The sequence below is a fragment of the Hyposmocoma kahamanoa genome, unplaced genomic scaffold (genome assembly GCF_003589595.1).
Source record: "Hyposmocoma kahamanoa isolate Upper Pololo Valley unplaced genomic scaffold, ASM358959v1 67, whole genome shotgun sequence".
NCBI classification, from domain to species: Eukaryota; Metazoa; Arthropoda; class Insecta; order Lepidoptera; family Cosmopterigidae; genus Hyposmocoma; species Hyposmocoma kahamanoa.
This window is the reverse complement of record NW_020653855.1, coordinates 1,397,135-1,419,673: the sequence shown is the minus strand read 5'-3', so window position 1 is coordinate 1,419,673 and position 22,539 is coordinate 1,397,135. Positions and strand designations below refer to the sequence as shown.

The 22,539-nt window shown below is 37.2% G+C and overlaps 1 protein-coding gene across 3 annotated transcripts in view; it reads right to left on the bottom strand.

Annotated features, from left to right (window-relative positions):
- The window catches only part of LOC113232259 (juvenile hormone esterase-like), a 67,961-nt gene that overhangs the window by 3,447 nt on the left and 41,975 nt on the right, over nucleotides 1–22,539 (bottom strand). For 2 of the 3 annotated variants that reach the window (XM_026466924.1, XM_026466926.1), the window contains 2 exons: nucleotides 7,467–7,614; nucleotides 1,040–2,310 (listed from right to left, as the gene is read on the bottom strand). In XM_026466924.1, the coding sequence (XP_026322709.1) occupies nucleotides 1,040–2,310; nucleotides 7,467–7,614 (1,419 nt within the window). Of the gene's footprint in view, nucleotides 1–1,039; nucleotides 2,311–7,466; nucleotides 7,615–15,667; nucleotides 15,708–22,539 lie in introns of those variants that run through there. The other variant, XM_026466927.1, reaches the window with a different exon arrangement.

Genomic DNA, 22,539 nt, shown 5'->3' with positions numbered 1-22,539 from the left:
TGCAAAGTGCCTCTAAGCAGATGATTGCTTCTTTTTTTAATAAGACTGAACACGTGGCTACTGTTGCTTTGGAGAATCGTTGAATCGTTGTACCGTGAATAGTGACTGGTACACGACCATTTGTTTGTCGGAAGTTTTTGACAAATTGCGTAAAAATAACCGTAAACGACGTATGATCTTGCACCACGACAATGCTAATTCTCACACGGCTAGACAGACAAATGAATTTTTAAAGGTGAACAACGTTGACCTTATGAGCCATTCCGCGTACAGTCCCGACCTGGCACCTTGTGACTTATATTTATTTCCAAAAATTAAGAACCAGTTACTCGATCAACGATTTTCACACCTGAAGAGGCTGTCGAAGTGTATGAAAAATATGTTTCAGAGATTGTCACGGAGGAATGGCATAAATGTTTTCAAAATTGGTTCATTCGTATGAAAAAGTGCATTAACGCTAACGGAGAATATTTTGAGAAACAATAAATTCGTATTTTTATTATAATAGTATTTTTTTATTATTCATTCCGGTAACTTATAGTGCAGCCCACGTACTATATTTAGAATTATGTCTATTAAAAACACAAAGAAAAAAACATATTCATAAACACATTCTCAATTCAAATATTTTTCGCCAAATTTTACCTTCTTTCATATCCTGTCGATAAAACTGTCGATAACAACTACATGACTATTGAACATTTTACGAACACTGAGAACTCTGTAAATGTAATTTTCCTCCGTCTTCAGAAACAGCAGAGTATGACATGTTCAATAAAACTATCACAAAACAGTAAATATAACTGAAAGCTGCTATAATATTATTAGTGATGTTGTTTACAAGGCCTACGTTATTTAAAATATTCTAATTAGAATTTTAATTGGGGCAAATCTGACAGAGAAAAAACTGAATAATTGATAGGATATGATCGTCGATGTACGGATTTGTCTAAAAGATTCACTCTAACCTTAAAAGTTTGGATTTGGGTGTCAGTCCTTAATTGTCTGTATAGGCCGATATTGGGATCAAGATACTTACCCACACTTAGCAAAGTTGGTCCAAAGCCTTAGCATTCGTTCCCTCATCTTCATATCTTGGGAAGTTGGTTGCACACCTTCTTGAAAGTCGTTCTTGAAAAGATAACCAAGGTCATCCATATGTGCAGCGTGGTTCAATCCGAAACTCTCAATTAGTTTTTTCGAAACATTCAATTCTCCGACGTAATCAAATTTGTAATAATAAACAGGTTTCTTCGAAACCTGGACTAAGTACTGCACGTATCTATGCGTGTCTATATTCACCAGTTTATCAGATAACAATTCGAAATACTCAACCAAACTTTCGACGCCGGGTCCCTTGCCTTTGTAATATAGTTGCTTGATCTTTTCAGCAATTTCAATAGCCTCAGGAGAATTTCTTGCGATGTTCAAGTCTTCCGGAATGAAAGCTTGCAAGTCGTCTACATTTCTTTCGTGAGTGAACTCGAGAGTTGTTGAGCCAATCATGATTGGGATTTCTGCAACACGTCCAGATGTCAGCAAATCTATAAACGCCTCTGTCAATACTGCTTCTACTCCTGGAAACTCTTTCTCGACTACCGGAGCAAAAAGATTTGTTCCTTTGGTGAGGAATGTTTCAGGAGTGTGCATGTTATTATGAGCGTGGACTAGGTCTTTAACAGAAGTAGCTGTCAGGAACTCTAAAACATCATCCACATCTTCAGATTCACAACCGACATGTTTTGCAAGTTGCTTTGCATTTTCTATAGGATTTTTCTGGAACGCCCAACTGTTTAATGCGGTGCCTGACTGTATAATACCTTTGCTGATCAAATCTTTAGTCAATGGACTCGCTGTGAGGATTGAAACAGCGACTCCCCCACAGCTTTCACCAAAAACTGTCAAATTCCTGGAATTTCCACCAAAATTGTGAATGTTCTCTTTAACCCATCTTACAGCCTGTACGATGTCTTTCAAACCAGCGTTTCCAGGGACTTCGGGAGTATTCAAGCTTAAGAAACCTAACGGACCACATCTATAATTAATAGTTACGATAATGACATCCTTTTCGACTAGATAATCAGCTCCATAAAAGCTGGAATTGCCTGAACCAAACTTGAATCCTCCACCGTGGATGAAAACCATGACTGGAAGAAATTCTCCGTCAAGATTCGGAGTATACACGTTAAGGAATAAGCAGTTTTCGTCCCCAATGAATTCTTTATGGATCAATTGGTCGATTTGCGCGCAAACGTTGCCTTCCGATGTAGCGTCGCGGACGCCTTCCCATGGTTCTGGAGGCTGTGGTGCCTGGAACAGTAAAAGATTTTATATTAGAAGACATCGATTACTGCTGGTTACTTCTTCAATACAAATGTACTATCGACTGGTTGAGATTAAGATACGTATGCCTTTTCGGAATATAAGCAGGGTTTAAAACCAATCCCATGTATTTAGGATCGATCGTACATCAGGGGCCCTAATTCTGCTAATTGTAATTCCATTGAGACTTCATTAAGATTATATTGCAATTATGATAATATTTCACTATTGTCTGACTTTTACGCCACAAAGTGGATAATCCTTCTATCTTAGAAAAGCTCGGTGTATTAGTGTCGTCTCGAAACGTATTTGCCCTGCTATTACACGCGCGCGTTCCAGACACGCCTGCAACGCATCCACCACGTCAGAGAGGGCTAGGCAGAAATGCTCTATGGAATCTATGGATTAGTAATGAATGATCATTCAGATAATTCCAATACGAAAATTAGTACATTACTAATTTGTCAGTCGAATGACAGGATTTGTAATTACTAACGAGTCGAATATCAAAATCTGGACTCGAGAACTCAATAGAGTGTCAGAGGAATGGCAGTGTTGGCATTCATTCAATCACTAATGATCGATGTTGCTTTACTAAAACCATCATGGAAATTACTATGCATATCTTAATTTCTATCTCGTTTAATCAGCTATTTAGTCGTCTAATTAAATATAAATAATATTAGTAGACTACACCATCCAGTCGCCATTGCAGAGCAGAATATCAAAAAATTGCAATGGCAGTTGAATAGTAAAAATAAAATAAATAAATAAATAACGAACACTCAACGAACACACTCAACATAGCCCCGCACTAGGGAAACCCTGTGTCGCGGGTGCCATGAACACACATAGACAACCACAAATTATACCCAAACTTACGAGAGAAATAAATGTAGGCCATACAAATATTTCTCCCGGCCCGGGAATCGAACCTGGGACCTCTGCGTGGTAGTCCGGCGTGGTAACCACGCACGCACGATGTCTAGCCACCACACGACGGCAAGCTTTGACTTTTAGCAGAATACCACACGTACAAAATGCTGTCATTCGTACTCTATCGACACACAACTGAGATGATTTAAAATAATCAGAATTAGGACCTTGAAAGTTGGATGAAGAGGTCTCAGGTCCGATTCCCAGGACCAATTTGTAGTAATGAAGAGACTCAGTCTTTTAAGGCGTTTTATAACGACTCGACTCCATTTTACAGGACTCGACTCTAAAATCAAGACTGGTGGTTCGAGTTTTTATTAATAAGACTCAGTCGTTATACTAAAAGACTTAAACGACTTGAAAGACTTAAACGACTCGAGTTGTTTGCAAAGGACTTATACATATTTTATGTCTTATTAAACCCGAAGTTTATAAATAAAAATTACGTAAATAGTATGTAGTGTACTCACGTTTATTTACTTATAATAAAAATCGTAAAATAAATACCTTGTGAGTAGAATTAAAATCACGCCATACGGCTCATGACTCGCGACTCTCGAGGCTATGAGGCGTCAGTCGTTTTAGTCTTTTTAGTCGTTTTAAGCTTCCTAGGGTTAAAAGACTTCGACTCGAATTAGTCTTCAGTTTTAGTCTTATGAATCATGACTTGAGGGTTAAAATACTAGACTAGTCGTGAGGCGTTAAAATTAGTCGCGGTTTATTAAAAGGCTTTAAAAGACCGAGTCTCTTTCATCACTACTAATTTGGGAAATGAAAGTACTAAATTGGTTCTGGTTTGGGGTTCTGGTACTCATAGGACAGGAAATTTCCTAGTTTAAGACCAGACAATTGGTGTGGTTGTCTGACGCATTATTATTGTTAATTTGTGGCCAGTGTGACACGTTTCTAATTAAATATCGATGGGCAACACGAGGACGCTGAAATTGTGACGTGGCAACCCACGGTAGAAAGAAAGCATTGAAAGTGTCTTAACCTCTGTCGCCAAAACTCACACACTCTTAATTTGAAACATTACAAAACCTTGATATCGATTGGTCGTAATTCATTATTAATATAATTTAAACTTTACCGTGTTGGCATATCGTTGAAAAAAAATGGTATTGACCCATCAATACCTATTATTACAAATTGAACTGAAACTGAACTGAAAATTATGTTATTGGAAAAGCAGCGTATGCTCTGATGTCGGAAGTTTCTTAGTCTAGCCAGCTTGTTATATTTATGTGCACTAACCATTGACTTGCAATTATATGGACGTCGGGTCCGCGCTAAAAAGTGTCCGCACTTGTAAGGCGCTAAAATCGTATACAGAGCGCGACACTCCGCTTTAGTCTTCATTTGTTCTACGGACAGCGCGATACTGCGATGACATTACAATTTAAATTTCGAATAGGTTGACTTGGGACATTTTTTTCGTGGTTTTTGTATTAGGCCCGTCGTCCATTTATTTGTAAGTCAATGGCACTAACATACCAATGTAATGCTTAAAGTTGTATATTTCTATTTACATGATTACGCTGTTGTAGGTCCGTGTTTCTTTAGCAGTAAATACTTATTGACAGATTTAAAATATTAATTGTTATATAATACTAAGGTTTTAAGGTTTTCGTATTGAAAATAATTAAGAATATATATGTCACAACAGAGGATACACACAACATAATAATATGTACCGCTCTCTCAACATCCAGTCGATGATGCAACAGGAACGACTGAAAATCAGCGTCTCTCTCGCCAGAGATAGACTTTTTGCTGTGTCGTCTCCTTTTCCTCTTTTGTGTCACTTTGCATTCTTATTTATAGATTATTTAATAAATAGCTATCAATTTAATTTTATGTTTATAATTTAGGGATGTAAAGTGACTTAAATGTGCGAATAAACGTTTTTCTTTCTTTCTTTCTTTCAAATTACAACGTTTTGATATTATATTGAAATTTCAGTCAATGTGCTACCATCTAGCATCTAGCTATTGGAGTTATTAATTTAGTTCTCTAAACAAGAAGCGACCATATTGCAGGGGCAGAAACTTTACTTTCGTTTCTAGTAACAAATAAGTCATTTCGTTAAACAGAAAATTGAAAATGTATTAAAATAAGATGAAATACAACCACGGATAATATTTTTGGTGCGGCTATCACTTTTGCCCTCCAAAACAGCACAACAAGGCATTTTTCTAGGATTTCAGAGAATTTGCACGAAAGAATGACACAACCATACCATACAAAGCGAAAATGGCGGACTAAGTTCAGATATGTCTTTCGAGACCTATAGTTGGCACGCGTCTGACGTTAACTAACCACTTCTACTGTATTTATTGTTCTGTGTCGCAAAGTATTTACTTCTGACGTCAATATAAGAAATTGGGTTTTTAAAATTCTGAGGATCAAAATCAACTTATCAGCCTTCACATGAGATCACTTCAGTTACATAAGATTTTGAATAATTCGCAGAACCTAAAACATCTTATCACCAGTATAATATCACTCTATTGTTTGTTGAGATTAAGCAATCTCTCAACAGTACATCTGCAGTCAGTACAATGTTTGTTTAAAAATCTTGCATCAGCTCTTGCTTTTATTTTGGTCTTGTTTAGTGCAATAACGAGATTAACTACATAATGGTTAGGTTAGCTCATTACATTAGTTAATAGATTTATAACATAGGCCTTAATGTGTGTATTGTATTTGTAGTTAGAGGGAGCAGAAGAAAAATTCCTAATTTTCGATTTGATTTTAGAGGGGTATATCCACTTTAAAGTTAAAAATAAAATATTGTATGAGTAACTACACGATATATTCAAGCATAGACATTAATCAGAAACATAAAACAATAAAGTTTCCTCGATAGATAAAAATCACAAATGACCTGTAATTTTCACATTTTTTCGATTTATCCTCGAAATGCTACACGTTATTATGACAAAAAATAGATAATTAATTATATTTATGCATGATCGACAACTGTCACTACGGATTTTTTTTAATCCCTTTAGTTTTAGAGTTATTCCGCTAAAACGAATTTGTTACTTTTAATGCGCAAAATTCAACATCTCCTGTCGCATGTCACGCGAACTTCAGGCATATATTTGTTTCACAAATTTGGGCGGAGCCGACGTCAAAACGTTTTTGGCATGTTCGCTCTTAACAAATATAATCGATCGAGGGGCCGTCGGAAAGTCCTATTTTATTCATAGAAGAGGTAAGAGCTTATGAACTCAATGGCTGGTATAAATTTTTGTTTAGAACACAGAATGTCTTAAAACCTGTAGTAAAGTAGAACTCCTTGTGAAAATGTTCGTCCAGGGAAATACTGTGACGATGCGAACTCCTCTATCGTCATCCCCATCTTTTTATCACCTTTTCTTTGGTTCCTGGCCACTTATTTTTAAATTTCGAATAGTTCTCTGATTCCGTGCCTCATCATTCTCACTTTCTTTCGTTCCGTCGTCACTCTCTGCCTAATCGCTGAAGCGAGCGCTCCTGCTCATCTACTTTTGATCTTTTTACCAGTTCCCATCCTAAATCAAGTACTAATTTTAATACCACTTAAACCTATGAATATTTGTATAATTCGGCACTTTCGGGGTAAGTTTGTCTCATGATTTTGTAGTATTTAAGTACGGAGTGTTTTTATACCTTTTTTTGTTACAGCCTTTCTTTTTTCTTTCGCCTTAATTATACAATAAATTCTTGGACCGAGTAGTCTATTTTTATTGTTCTCTATTTGTGGTTTACAACCTTTTCTGTACTACCACCTTACTTACCTATTTCCGTCTCACGGATGTCGGGCTCAGAGGCAGTGCCCTCAGCTCTTTTAATTTAAAGCTCTGAATGGAACTTGGTATTTAAAAAAAGCTGTTCTCATATGTATGTGACGTCAACACTCAAGATACCTAAAGGTGAAAGACGCTAAAGGCTTCTTCTTTTTGCTTATTGACGGTGTCTTTTTTGGACTTCGCTAATATTGAGTTTTCTGCTTAGTCATTGTAGAGGTTTCTGCAGATTCTACTATTTAAGGAGTTTTAAGGAAGTACAATGTAAGAAAGTGCAACCTTCAAAGACTAAAGGTTCCTGAATTCCTAATCTGTGGATCAATCACTAACTTTTGACAAATATTTCACTTTTACGGCAGGGAGAGACTTGGTTCCAAAGAAAATGCTCATCGTTAAGAATTTCTCGTATCGTACCTTAAATCTCAAAGATCCCAGGGGAGGTTTAGCATAAGGAATGCCCTGGAAGCTGTAGTAGTTCCTGCCGGACGGTATGGTAACGAGACGGCCTTGCAGCTGCCCCTGCTCCAATCGAACTATTGGCGTTTCTGTCATTATGCCGCCACTGAAAAAAAAAACAATTTGTTATTTAGAGGCATTATGGGATCCAAAAAAACGAGGCCGCAATAGTTGGGCACAGATGGACAGAGGATCGTATTGTAAAGTCAATGTACCTGGAACGAACGAGTGTTCCCAGGTATCACTGGAAGGACTTAGTTGCACAAGACCTGAATTTGAACTTCAAATAGCCGAATGCCCCAAAATGGCACACATAACTAACTGCGTGTTCTTGATGTCGGGGCGGGGCCAACATCCTTTTCGGTCGTTACATTAAAGAAGATCTAAAAATGTTATGGAGACGGCGAATTTTTTTTTGTATAAAATATTAGTGCGCATTTGATTTCCATCTCACCTGATGGAAAGTGACGATGAGGTCGACGATAGAGCATGCACATCTAAATAATGCCTATTCACTCTCGCCTTGAAAAGGTCCAAGTCACAACGTTCAGGGAACAACACTGCAGGCAGGGAATTCCACTTCGTAGCCTTTCGCCGTATAAATGTGGAAGCGTAGCGAATCTTTGGAATATCCACATCATAGGGGTGGAACCTAAGCCTACGCCTAGTCCCCCGGTGATGGAAAGGGGAAGGAGGAATTCAATCGTGTAATTCCATCGCACACTCTCCGTGGTATATCCCGTAAAATACCGATAAGCAGGCAACTTACAAACTACTTATAGGTATATCCTTCTCATAAAGTTGCTTAAAGTGTGGGCTTTGCGTTTGGGCTCACATTATTGATCTCGACGAGTTAGCTTAGAGAATGTCACTTCGACTTATTGGAGTAAACTGTTCCGTATCGTGAGTTTTTAAGAGTTATTCTTATTATTAAGTGTTATTCTTATTGAGAACAGTTCCCCCACGTATGGCATCAGGCCTACTTACTATAAGCGTCTACCCGCTACTCTCAGGTTCGTATTCTAGAACTCTACTCAATGCTCAAGTCAGGGCTTGAGTATGATTCAAAGCACTAGAAATCATACTCAAGTCATTGCCATTAGGGTCGTATTTCCATTGCTTGAAATCATACTCAAGTCTGCTCAAATCCTGACTTGAGCATTGAGTAGAGATCTGGAATACGACACTCAGACTTGAACCATCTGACGAAACATTGACGCGCCGGCTGAAAGACCTTTTCTTGGAAAACTCTTTATACTCTGTAAATGAATTTATGGATCTAAAAAAGTAACGCTATTGAGTATTTTCTATTTTATTTTAATCATAGTTTTGTACTATTTCCTCCTTTTTCCTCGAGTCATGTATTTGTTATCAACTTACTACCATCCTTGATAAAGAATGATATTTGATATGTAATTTAATAAGAACAAGATTATTATTAATGAATTGTTAATTTTATAATTATTGTGCACATTTCATTTTATAATTTTCATTGTTGTATGACGATCTCAATATAATTTCTTATACAAACATTGTTTATAACCGACTTCACAAAAAGAGGAGGTTCTCAATTGAACTGTATATACTATAATATACATTTGAGAACCGATTTTGATGGTTTTTTTTATGGTTGGTTTTTTGATGGTTTCATTATTGATCCCTTGAATTAAATTTGAAGAAAATATTCCACCTCTAGGGAGGCAAACTAGGGGATGAATCCGGTTTTGTCCACTTTCCGGTAACCGATTTCTATAAAACTTGGCAAATAGACGCAACTCCACGAAATTTTGAAGTCGATTTTTTTTTATAAAAAAGTTACAATTATTGGAGTACATTGTTTCGTATTTTAAAGTGTTTATTACAAACATTCTTTTTGGTAGCAGTATTATATCCTTGTGAAAATACAGGTCAAGGTTGATAGAACAAATATTTCAGTGTATTTTTTAAACATCTAAAAATTATCTGTTACACCGATATCATGCCGATCGCAAACACCGTTCTGTCGAAAAACATAAAACGGCGCCGCCTACGTCTTTACTATCTACGCAAAAATATCTAATTGATAGTAAACATGCACTTTAGGTAACTTAGGAATTAAAGCAATAAGAATAACAGCCTATGCACACGGCGTGTTATTTACGCGCCGACGGGTAAACGCTGGGTAGCTGTATCAAGCACAAGTCCGGTCGCGTATGGAGTACTGCTGCCACCTTTGGGATGGCTCTGCTATTTACCAACTGGCCACTTGGATTCAAATGACAAGCGTGGCGTAGAAGAGGCTTATAGGTGACTCGGACACGATATAATTCCGCCGTCTCCTTTCCATCACCAGGGGACTAGGCGTAGGCTTGGCTTCCACCCCTATGCTGTGGACATTTCAAAGATTCGCACGAAGCGTTACGCTTCCACATTTATATGGCGAACGGTTATGGAGTGGAATTCCCTGCCTGCAGACTTGTTCCCTGAACGTTATAACTTGGATCTTTTGAAGGCGAAAGTGAATAAGCATTATTTAGGTGCGCATGCTCGATTGTCGACCTCATCGTCACTTTCGATGATGTGAGATGGAGGCCAAATGCGCACTTGTATTTTATAAAATAAAAATCAAGTGGAACCTCTTTTTCCGACCATTGGTAATTACTGCCGCACCCATACCCTTCAAAAACCGAAACACAAATGCTTACATTACTACTTGGCGGCATAAACTTTTGACGAATTCTTTCACAACTACGGACAAATAAATGGTAGGTTCTTTAACATTAAAAGTCTAGCAATTTCTGATTGATTGACGTAATATAACGGTTTGCCCTGTTTCCTGTAAAACCTATTCGGAAATGAACTATTTTAATTTGGTTAACGGTGTCCACACTTATTCTCCGTTCAATATCCGCTCAAAATAGTTCCTGTCAAATACCTGAGTATTATTCGATCAAATTAAAATAAATAAAATAAAATAAAAACATTATTAATTAGCTAAATTTTTATTGAATTGATATTCAATTATTTTTTGTGAAATTACTCCAATAGTTTGTTATAATTATTAATACAAAGATCGAACACTCAGAAAAAACACTCAGAAAAAATTCCTTCGATCCGGTCGGATTCGAACCGACATCTTCTTGCATACCGTGCCAGACGCTATACCAACTAAGCCACGGAACGAACCAACGGACCTCACGAATTTTTCTGTGTGCTTGCGTCGTGTCTTTGTATTTGGTTTTTCAACGACTTTTTAGTCGTAGCGCCATCTATGAGAAATCTATGAAAGATTTGAGTGTTCGATCTTTGTATTAATAATTATAACAAATTATTAATTACATTACGTTACATTACCTAGACAATTATTGAATTTTATTAACCGAATATTATCATTATCAACGAAGTAAATAACTAAGAATTACATTAAATTAAATTGAATTTACATTAGAAATAATAGTATATTAATTATTAATTTATTTATATTTTAAAAATGGAGTGGTCGCTTACAAAGTTGCACGCATCGCATACTGTCCTTACAATTAATAAAATAAATTAAAACACAATGTCAAGTATGAAGCTTCATTCGCATCCCATACACTCCACTCACTTCTTACATATCTACACACACAAACACACCTCTAAACAAAACACACATTCATCTACAATTATTATACAACCACCCAACTCCTTATTCTTACATATACATCTTTCACATTTTTTGTATTCTTTCTAGTCGCCTTGTCCGCGTTTTATAGCTTGTATAATAATTTATTCACCTATACAGGTAATATAATAACTATTAGTATTAGAGTACAACTCGAACCGACGATTCGCAGAGTTGGACATGACATTTATATGACGAACGGCTATGGAGTGGAATTCCCTGCCTGCAGGCTTGTAATAAGCATCCGTAAATGCGCGTTATCTGCGCATAATTATACGACCTGCAGTTGCCCGTCTGTATCGCGCATTTTGATATGAGACAGTTTTAATTTAGGTTTTGTTTGTTAATTTCAGTTAATTTTTTAAATGCAGCAACTACATGAAAAATGAAGTATATAATCTTCTTGCTTACAACGCACATTGCGCGCGTTTGAATCGATTCACTACAGCGCGTCTGCCGCCGTGTGCATATACTGTAAGCTGCCGCACGAATTTGAAACTTGACCTGTTAATTAAGATGCAACCGTTCATCCATGGATTTTTTAAAATTTGAAGCGACCGGATGAGCAAGACGTGCGTCTGGCGAAAAGCGACACGCCTGTCCACAGCAGTTGTAGTGGCACCCAGAGATTTAAATCGCAAAGGTTTGAGGGGCACCGCCACTGCGCCTGTCACTTTGTGATATAAGTTGACAAGTACCATGCGCGTGTAATTTCACTAGCAACCTTATCGTTCAAAAGCGGAACGCAGTAATAATACTGCTTGGCGGCAGAAATAGGTAAAGTGGCGCTACTTCCCTGGACTAGGAGTCACAAGGAGCTCTATTTCTACTAATAGGTTAACTGCAATGGTGTAATTAACAAGATCTACTTAGATGAAAGGTAGGTAAATACTGTGCTACAGCACTACAGGCAAAGTTAAAGTTGTCTGGCATATTATTATTACTATTACGCTCGATGTAACGATATTGTACGCATCCGAGCATGCTCAAGAATGCTCGAGCATTCCGCGGAAGATTTTGGCTCGTATTTAGTTTGTACGTTTCACGATTGACCATAAACTTTAAAAATTCGCTTCCATTCCGTAACGCCGCAATATATATAGAGCCTTACGTTAGTAAATAAAAATATTGAATCTAACAATAAAATTGAAAACGCTTTTTGTTCATTACTACTCAATAAAAAGAAGTGAATAATTAAAAATGAAAGACATATTTTTTTCAAAATGGCGGAGGATCTCAATTGGTCTGTATTTTTTGTGTGTACTACGCGATTTTTCCGACAATTGTAAACCGATTACGATGATTCTTTTTTTGTTAGAAAGGGGGTACCTCAGCAGTGAACCCATTCAAATATCCCACCTCTAAGGGTGGCAAATTAAGGGATGAATCCGATTTATTTAATTTCATCCACTTTCCGTTTGCCGGTTTCAATAAAACTTGGCATGAGTAATTCCCACAACGGAAATGGATAAGCACAACTTTGAGGTCGATCGAGTGAGTTTTTTTGAAAGAAAAACTAATAAACAATAAATAAATACCCATAGTGCTCTACCGAATATTTTTAACCGACTTCCAAAAAAGGAGGATGTTCTCAATTCGTCTGATTTTTTTTTGTATGTATGTTACACGATATCTCGTATATTATGTGAACTGATTTTGATGATTCTCTTTTTATTGGAAAGAGGGTATACCTCAGTATTGGTCCCATTTAAATTTGAAGAAAAAATCCCACGTCTAAGGGTGGCAAACCCGGTACCTGGTTTATAAAACTTGGCGAATAGATGTAGTCTTTGAAGTCGGTTTTTTTAGTACTCCGTGCTGCGTTATATTTTGTCTGGTCGAAGCATGTATAATTTATTGACAGATAATGCAGGAATGTTAACTTTTTACACAATACAAATATTTAAAAGATAAAAGTTATCAGACTCGTAATTGGATATAACGAGAATTAGTGTCATTATGTAAAAATACATATTATATCAAGAATCGATACATCAAAGATAAATTCAATTACCGAACAGGAATTGAGTGGCGAAGGAATTTTATCATATCTACAACCATAAAAACATATAAATACACTTTATGCGTTATCGTAAATGATTTAACGTTTATCGCGAATTTGAAGTTAAAGATCTGAGGGGCCTGCGCGCGTCACCCTGAGACATAAGTTGACAAGTCCCATGTGCCTGTAATATCACCAGCACCCTTCAAAACCGGCCCGAAACGTTGGTTTATTTGAAAAAATACGCGATTGAAATCCGGAAAAATAGTTTCATTCCCTATAAAGGATGCTGATGGGGCTGCCGCGACACTGTAGTGCATGTTCACGGAGGCCCACACAGATGGCTTTCATGCCATTATGCGCAAGAAGGCTGCCTCACTAATGATGCGTGTGCGCGGCAGCGCTAATAGCATCTTAGCCGTTGTTGCCAATAGGCTGGACTGCCCCTACCAACAACATTGGGTGCAACTACACGTGCGTAGGGTAGTGGTCTAGACTTTCACTTCTTTTCACTAAAATTAAGTAATTTTGTATTAAACTAACCATAGCACGTAAGAAAAATTTACTGTATTACTAACATTATTATGGATCATGGTCCGAAATAAATAATTCTATTCTATTCTATAAATAAATGTTTTTTATTTATTGATTTTGTAATTTTTATTTTAGTATTTCGGGTACCCTGAATCGCAACCCAAATTCATCTATTTGTTTTAAACCTCTTAACCTTCTAAAATTTGATAATACCACATTACTTCTTAGAAGTACCAATACACTTGAATAATATTCTATACTTATTTATGGTTATGCCACTCATATCGATAGTCGAAGGTCGTTGCCCGACAATGCGTTCATTGTTGCGCTAAAAGAGGGTATTGTGTTTACGGGGGCACTGTGATTTCTCTCATTGCTATTATTATTGTGTGACTGCCGTGCACGGGTCTCCTTTATAAGGTGCAACATGAAATTACAAATTTCACTTGGTATTGATCATAAACAACTTTAACATAAATATAATTTTTAACCGCCTTTTTTGTTTTTATTATACTAAGTGATGGAACTAAGTGCGTCTGTTTGTAAGCGACACGCCTGTCCATAACAGTTGCAGTGCCAATCAGAGTTATAAATAGCAAAAATTTGAGGGACACTGCCATTGCGCCCGTCATCGCAACCTGAGACATAAGTTGACAAATCCCATGAGCCTGTAATTTTACCCTTCCGACCCGAAACGCAGTAATGCTCACATTACTGTTTGGCGCCAGAAATTTATAAGATGGCGGTACTTCCCTGGACGAACTACTAAAAAAACCGACCTCAAAATTACGTGGAATTACGTCTATTCGCCAAGTTTTGATTTTCTTCAAAATTAAATGGGACCACTATGGAGGTACCCTCTTAAAGAATCATGAAAATCGGTTCACAAATACCGGAGTTATCGCGTAACATACATACAAAAAAAAGTAGTCGAATTGAAAACCTCCTCCTTTTTTGAAGTCGGTTAACAAACGACTAAGAGTGCAATTGTTCATTGAAATAATAAATGCAATTAATTGTGAACAGTGCATAATAAAATAACCTATGTATTTAATATGAAAGTGCATGTGCGGAAAAGAATAATTGTGTAGCTGTAATTGAAAATTATGATACTTAGTGAATATGTTCCAGTGAAATAAATCAAATTAATACAATAGTGTATTAACAGAAAAGAAAAGTGTATTTTCTCAGAATAGACGAAAAGCTAATTACTCGCTTCCCATGAAAGATCTGTGTAAATTTATGTCTACGTTATTTCCTACTTGCCAAATACGCATATTTAAAAAGAGACTAAATAATTTCATATTTTTTCATTAGGACTATTTTGGCCAGAACTAGCTCATATAAAGCGTATCTCATTTTGAGTTAAGTAGTTAAGTTTTAGTTGTTTTTTAAAATATACAAACGACGGTTTTATTGACATGCAGAAAATCAAATTTTACATTTAACAATGGTATAATCTTGAATTTCACATATTTTGAGTTATACACTATTGTAATAGCAGTGCGATTAGATAGGCCACGAAAAAGAGTACATGGAGGATATGAAAACTAATAATAATAGTAAAATTATAAATATAGGGAACCCTAGCCTACATTATTCCCTTATTTATATTTCCCTTTCATTATTTACAAATAAATCGATGCCTCCAATGAACATTGCGCCAACTTTTTTTAGTAGCAGTAGAGTTCCTTGTGAAAGAGTTCGTCTAGGGAAGTACTGCCGCCAATGTGCCGGCAGCGGCAGTGCCCCTCAGATCTTTGCGATTTAAAGCTCTGAGTGGCACTGCAACTGCTATGGACAGCCATATTTATTTACTAATATGATCCTCCTCGAATTTCGTAAAAAAAAATTAAGAAAGAAAAAACAAAATACAAAACATAAAAAAAACGAATTTTGTGAAAAAATAAATAAAGCATCCAAAAATTATACAAGCGTAGTGTTCTTTGGAGGATCAAAATGGTTATTCCAAAAACTCACCCACAATTTCCAATAAATCACTCAACAATGTTGCGGGACGTACTACACTCACTACTACAATATGCCACTTCAAAAGAAGTACTGACACTTAGATAACCGATTAGATATCAATTTCGTCACTTTTGATGTATCACTGGGATCTGTCATTGGATTTTTATGCTTCAGTGAATCATATACAGTACAGGATTTGATTATGAAACTTTTAACCGACTTCAAAAAGGATGAGGTTCATAATAAAGCCTCGTTCCCACTATGCCTACGCAGTTATGTATATAATATAGACAAAACCACCAGGATGGTTTGCATTAATATTAGGAGTAGGGCTGTCAATTCAGCTGCAATTCGGCGTCCCGGAAAAAAAATTGTGATTCGGTGCGGTCTGAAAATCCCGGAAAAACTTTCTAGACTATTTCAAATGTAGGTTTCCATATTTATAGGCTAAACATTTGAACAGTCAAAACACGTTCTTTATTATAACTCAATTTTTATGGTGTGAATTTTTAAATAAAGGGCGTTTAATACAGTTTCATATACAGAGATCCTGATTTTGTTACAAATCTCCACATGTTATACTAAGCTCCACTCTATAGCGTTGCCATGTCCATGTAACAAGAATAAAAAAATACTGTTGTATTAGTAGATATTTAATACTTATTTAATACTTTTTAATTAAGTAATTTAAGTTCAAAAAGTCTCGATATTCCCGAGACTGAAAACATCAGTCTCGAATCCCGAAATGCCAAAAAATTGTTGAGACTCTCGGCGAATTTGCCGGGTTGGTAAAGCTGCCGGAAAGTCTTGTGGCTGTACAATTTATATGAAGCTATTCGATACATTACGCCGGACCCGGCAAGAATGCTGGGCATAAAGCGGTCATCCTTGGCAAAAATCGGCGAGTACCTTACTCCGATTAGCAAATCTTGACAATTTTTAAAATTACAGGCACATGGGACTTGGCAACATATGTATGTCTCAGGGTAGCGGGCGCAGTGGGAGTGTGGACTACTCAAAATCGTGGACGAAAACGCCGAAGTGCTGACAGCACGTAACTGCGAGGCGCAAGAATCTCGCAGACTTGTTTATCAGTGCAAGACAAACGGAAGTTGAAAATGAAGTGGTAGTAGTACACGTCGTGCAATGTGTACTGCGAATAATTTTCTCACTGCCAGTCAAGAAGACTCAACTAACGGCAAAGGGTGGTTTGGCCACAGCGAGAGAAACAGCGCAATATAACGTCACTAAGCAGGAGATGACTTAAAATCAGATGCTAGTGATTAATTGAATTTAATAACAAACCTTACCGACTATTTGTGTGCTGTGTGTTGCTGACGAATCTGTTTCTGTTAATTAGACAAGTATGCACTTGTTAATGCTCTGGTTGCATTGGTATGACCTAAAGTAGTAGCAGTAGAGGTCCTTGTGAAAGAGTTCGTCCAGGGTAGTACTGCCACCTTACCTATTTCTGCCGCCAAGCAGTAATGCCAGCATTACTGTGTTGCAGTTTTGAAGGCTGGCTGACATGGGACTTGACATGTGACGGGCGCAGTGGGAGTGCACCTCAGATCTTTGCGATTTAAAGCTCTGAGTGGCATTGCAACTGTTATGAACACGTGTGTCGCGTTCCACCAGGCGCCCGACTTGTTCGTCCCGTCTTTTAGTATCATAAAAAAAACTTTTCACCACGATGACAAGCATTACTCTGTAAGTCTCTGCCAAATACGGGTCAACTCTCAGGCAAGGGGTTAGGCCATAGTCCGCAGTCTGATCCAATGCGGGTTGGGGACTTCGCACGATTTCCGTGGGTCGTGAACCTTCTTCGAAGTGTAGGTTCCATAGCGATGTTTTGCTACGTCGAAAAGTTTATGGTAAATTTAAAATTACATTTGGACCCACAAACAATTAGGCTACCACTACCTATTAGGCTGTACGGCACAATTGATGCTTACCATAAAGGAATTCGATGCTGCTTCAAGTAATCCCTAGACTCAGAATTAAGTCTAAAAAGTCTAGGAGTATTTTCTTTCACACTTTCTTGTCGCATCTTCCACTCGAATACATTTATATTTCTTGTCAAATCTTCATTTAGAGAATCGAGAAAACTAGTCCAAACAGTGGTATCTTCATGATTTTTGATAAAATTAGCAATTTTTCTGTTAACTGGTTTCTTCCCCAAGGCTAAAAGTCTTGATTCTCTAGCCAATAAATAACGTAAAGCAGTTTTTTTGAAAATTAAAATCTCTTCTAAACTTTTTGCCATAAAACGTATGAACACACCACAAAAACAATAAAAATCTTCTAAATATACCTATATTTTTAAAACACAGCAACACTTAAGGCATTTTGAATATAGAACGTTTTGAAAATCACTTCACAATAAGGAACTTCGGTCTAAATGTTATCGTTTTTCAAATAAAGAACATTCTGTAATTTATTTTTAACAACACACTGTCGCATAGACAAAGGCGTACAAGCAACAGCCTATACGTCAAATGAGCGTGGAAATTTTGAGATCAATTATCAGTTTCACAAGGTAACATGATAGATGGGTGCAAATTACGTTATGCCACGTTTTACTGTGACCACTTTAGGATGAACCGTCTTATGCGATTATTTTAAAATTGCTATTGTTAAAATTTTTCAAATTTGCAATGGTGTTTCAGTGAATTGTAAAGTAAGTTTTTGAGCAACATTGGTACAATACCATAGTTTGCGCAGAAAATACGTCACGGCATTGCCCTGAATAAACGCAAGTTTCCTAGATATAATAATACGAATAAAAATTGAGCAATAGTTAAATAATATAATCTGAGTGATGGCATTTTTCTTGCACAGTAAAACATAGGTTTTCCAGAACCACATACCAAGTTTTAATTTTTTTTTAATAACACCAAATCGGGTCGAACAAGTCGTGCACCTAGTGGTAAAGGACACGCCTATCCATAACAGTTGTAGGAAGTCGTAGCTACGGAACCTGCGAGTGGACTGGGATTGCAAGTGCCACCGAACTGTTTAGCCTCGCCAGAAATATTGAAATTATCGAGTTCTTAGGTTTTCGCGATTGTTACACATAGGAAATGAAACTATTTTTCCGGATTTAAATCGCGTATATTTGTTTTTTCAAACAAACCGACGTTTCGGGTCCTTTACAGGTCCCGTGGTCACGGTTGACTGAGGTGGGTACAGTCTTCAACCAGTTATGTCTAATATTGATGCAAACCACCCTATTTTTTCACTATAGTTACAGCGCAACATTCAACATCCGAGTCAGTCTAGTCTCCGTGATAAACGACCCGATCAAAGCGTCAAAGATGAGTACGTGGCTTTCGAACAAAACTTGTGAAGGACCCTGGTCAGGTTCTACCGGGATCAAAAATTTTCCAATATAGCGGATCCGAGACAGAGCATGCTTGTCGGTTTTCTATTGGATACATTTCGGGGAGTGTGCGCAGGAACTTTTCCATTTAGTTCCACCCTCACCGTACCTCCTTCGGTCGACTAAAAGGTCCGGAGCACTCTATTCTTGTGTCGTTGATATTCCACCTATTCGCACAAAGCGCTTTGCTTCCGCCTTTCTGATGCGTACGTCAAAGGAAAGAAATGCCCTACTGGCATCTGTATTTCCCGAAAAGTACAATTTGGGGCTATTCAAGGCTAGAGTGAATAGGCATTTTTTTAGGCAAACGCGTCTCATCGTCGGTCACATCGTCGCTTAACATCTGGTGAGATTGTAGCCAAGCGTGTGTCTATTACATATATATAAAAAAAGAAGATACGCGTAAGGCTTGCAATTCGAATACTTCGAATATTCGAATTATTTTTCTTATACTAAAGACGATGCCCAATAGTCACTTGGCGCCACTCGGAAACCTCGGCCAAGCCTATGAATTTGTCCAAGTATACCACCAACTAGTGTGGAGTGTGAAAGAATTTTTCCATCTACAAAACACATGGGCAATCAGCTTCGTTTATTCCCAGTAGTTTCAAGTACTCAGTTCAGGTGTGCTTTAGAAAATGAAACGATTGACTGATAACGTAACCCGTTCGTTAATTATGATAATATTCCGCGTTATTCCTGTATATGCTATAAAGCATTTGCTTTCTTTGTTGATTACAATTTTTATGTTGATTATTGAAAGGTTTATTGTGATTTATGGCATTAATATGAAACAATTAGTAAACTTTTTATTTTTTAAGACTAATAATAAAACAGATTCTATAGTATTTTGTGCTTTATTTATATATCCCGGATTATTTGAATTATTCTAATTTCTCCGAATTAAAAATCGAATGTTCGAATATTGCAAGCCCTAGATGCGTATTCACTCCGACTCCAAAAATATAAAGGTAGTATCGAGTTCTTAGGTTTTCGCGATTGTTACACATAGGAAATGAAACTATTTTTCCGGATTTAAAGATTTCTCAGTTCCTGAGACCCGTGAACATCCCCTTACAGGATGCAGGAGTTTACAAGCTTGACTGTGAGTGCGGTCTCTCTTATATTGGATAAACAAAGCGAAGTATTTGTACCTGCGTCAAAGAACATATAGCTGATGTCAAACACCGTCGCGTAAACAAGTCTGCAGTCTGCAAGCATGTCATGGATAAACCTACACATTCAATGAAGTTTGACAAACACCAGGTCCTTGCAAAAGAAGCCCGTTATCTACCCAGGATGCTGCGAGAGGCCAATGAAATTAAAAAACATCCTAATTTCAACAGGGAAGATGGTTTCTCCGTACCACCACTTTGGGATCCAGTATTTCCTCTAATGAAAAATCCCAAACAGACATAAGACTGCAGTGCTAATTAATATGTCTTAGTTTATTCTAATTTCTATTGATAATTAATAATAAATTGAACTTAATAAAAATTCATTCAATAAAATAATTTTGTAAAACTTAATATAGCGTAAATTGGAATGTTTTCTTTGTAAAATTAAAAATGAGGTATTTAATTAATAACTACTGTAACCATAGTGAAAAAATAGGGTGGTTTGCATCAATATTAGACATAACTGGTTGAAGACTGTACCACCTCAGTCAACCGTGACCATGGGACCTGTAAAGGGCCCGAAACGTCGGTTTGTTTGAAAAAACAAATATACGCGATTTAAATCCGGAAAAATATGTCATTTCCTACATAAAGGTTGTATTATTTGGGAAATATTGAACACGGCAAGGACGGTCCAATCCTTGGCTCTACCTAAATAACAGTAGAAGCATAACGCTTCGCATAGTGGAACATCTAAGGCTATTGACCGACACAGTAAAGGTGCAATTTAATTACCAATTCCTACATATATCCTTGAGCTACTTTACAACGCCTTCAGAATGATATTATTGACTGGATCAAGCGAAACCGGATATCGTGACAGTCATCTAGAACGCAATTTTTTCTATTGGCAACACAAACGAGGCGGCACTTAAGCTATTTTCAACGTTATCCTAATAAATAAAGGTGCTAATCAATTTTACACGAATCTCAGGTACTATCGATGCAGACAATAAGGGTTATTTTTAAAATACTAACAACCTCGCAGGACTATAGTACTAACATCATAAACAACTTGAGTGTGTTGTTATTCCACACCCCAATTATACGTGGGAGAAAGCTCTTCTGAAACCGTATAGTACGAGATCGACTCTTAAATGTGTGACGATGGACTCCATGACTTTCCATGTTCCACGACTTTTTATAAAACAATAAATTTACCAAAAGTAGACTTTTAAGGACCCCCACTACCACACAGAGTTATGAATGTTGAGAGTTTATAGTTTATAGTTTCCCAAAGTGGTTCATAACGCCCCCCAGAGGGCGCTGCAGAGTCCCAGGGGGGTAGCGGCCTCAGAAGCAATTGGAGGGCGTTGATACCTGAATTATCTATTTAAACATGATAATACTTTATTTTATTATTTTTAGTAGCAGTAGCTACTAGAGAAATTCTGTATCGCGGGTGCCGTGAATACACACATAGAGAACCACAAATTACACCCAACACAGGAGAGAAATAAATGTGGCCTACATTTATTTCTCTCTTCTCTACAAATATTTCTCCCGTTACGGGAATCGAACCCGGGTCCTCTGCGTGGCAGTGAGCCAAAAAGTTTGGGAACCTATGGTTCAGAGTGATACACTTAAACTTAATTTTTTTTTTTGTATGAAAGTAAAAATGCGAAAGTTGTGTTTATGACGTTAGTAATACAGTCCAGCGACATTGTACGTATTTTACATATACCCTGTGTATTATTTATGGATTGTGTCCAAGAGCCTTGTTCAGGCATGAGTGGTTTTAACGAAGGTCTTAATCTCTAGATCCGCATTTCGCATTAATCTCTAGATTGCGCAGGCTGTAAGGGCAAAATAAAGGACCGGTACTATTTGAAATGTAGCAAATGCACAGAAACTTTTGACGTACTTTGCATAAATATGACAAGAGAATATTTTGAGGGTCTCGGCGAAGAAAAGAAGAACTTGTGGGTGTGCCCTTCATGTGTATGTTCGCTTCCCAAGGGCGACAATTCGTCCACCCCCGTGCGCGCGTGTACTACCGGTACACAGAATAATACCTATTCAAAGGACGGCATTTGTAATGTTAACATGTCTCGCGGCGGTACGAAGCACGCTAACAAAGCGAAGACCACTGCTCTCTCTTCACCTACCCCACAATTGGATATCACGGGTCAATTGTTGGAATTAAGAAAATATTTCGACTCAAAATTAGAGTCTATTAAAAAGGATATTCTGAATGAGTTTTCAGATAAATTGAATGTTTTTGAGGAATCGGTGCAACGAATAAATCGACAGCATGATCTATTTGACAAGAGGATGGAATCGTTGGTTCTGACACTTAATAACATAAAAACGGAACATAA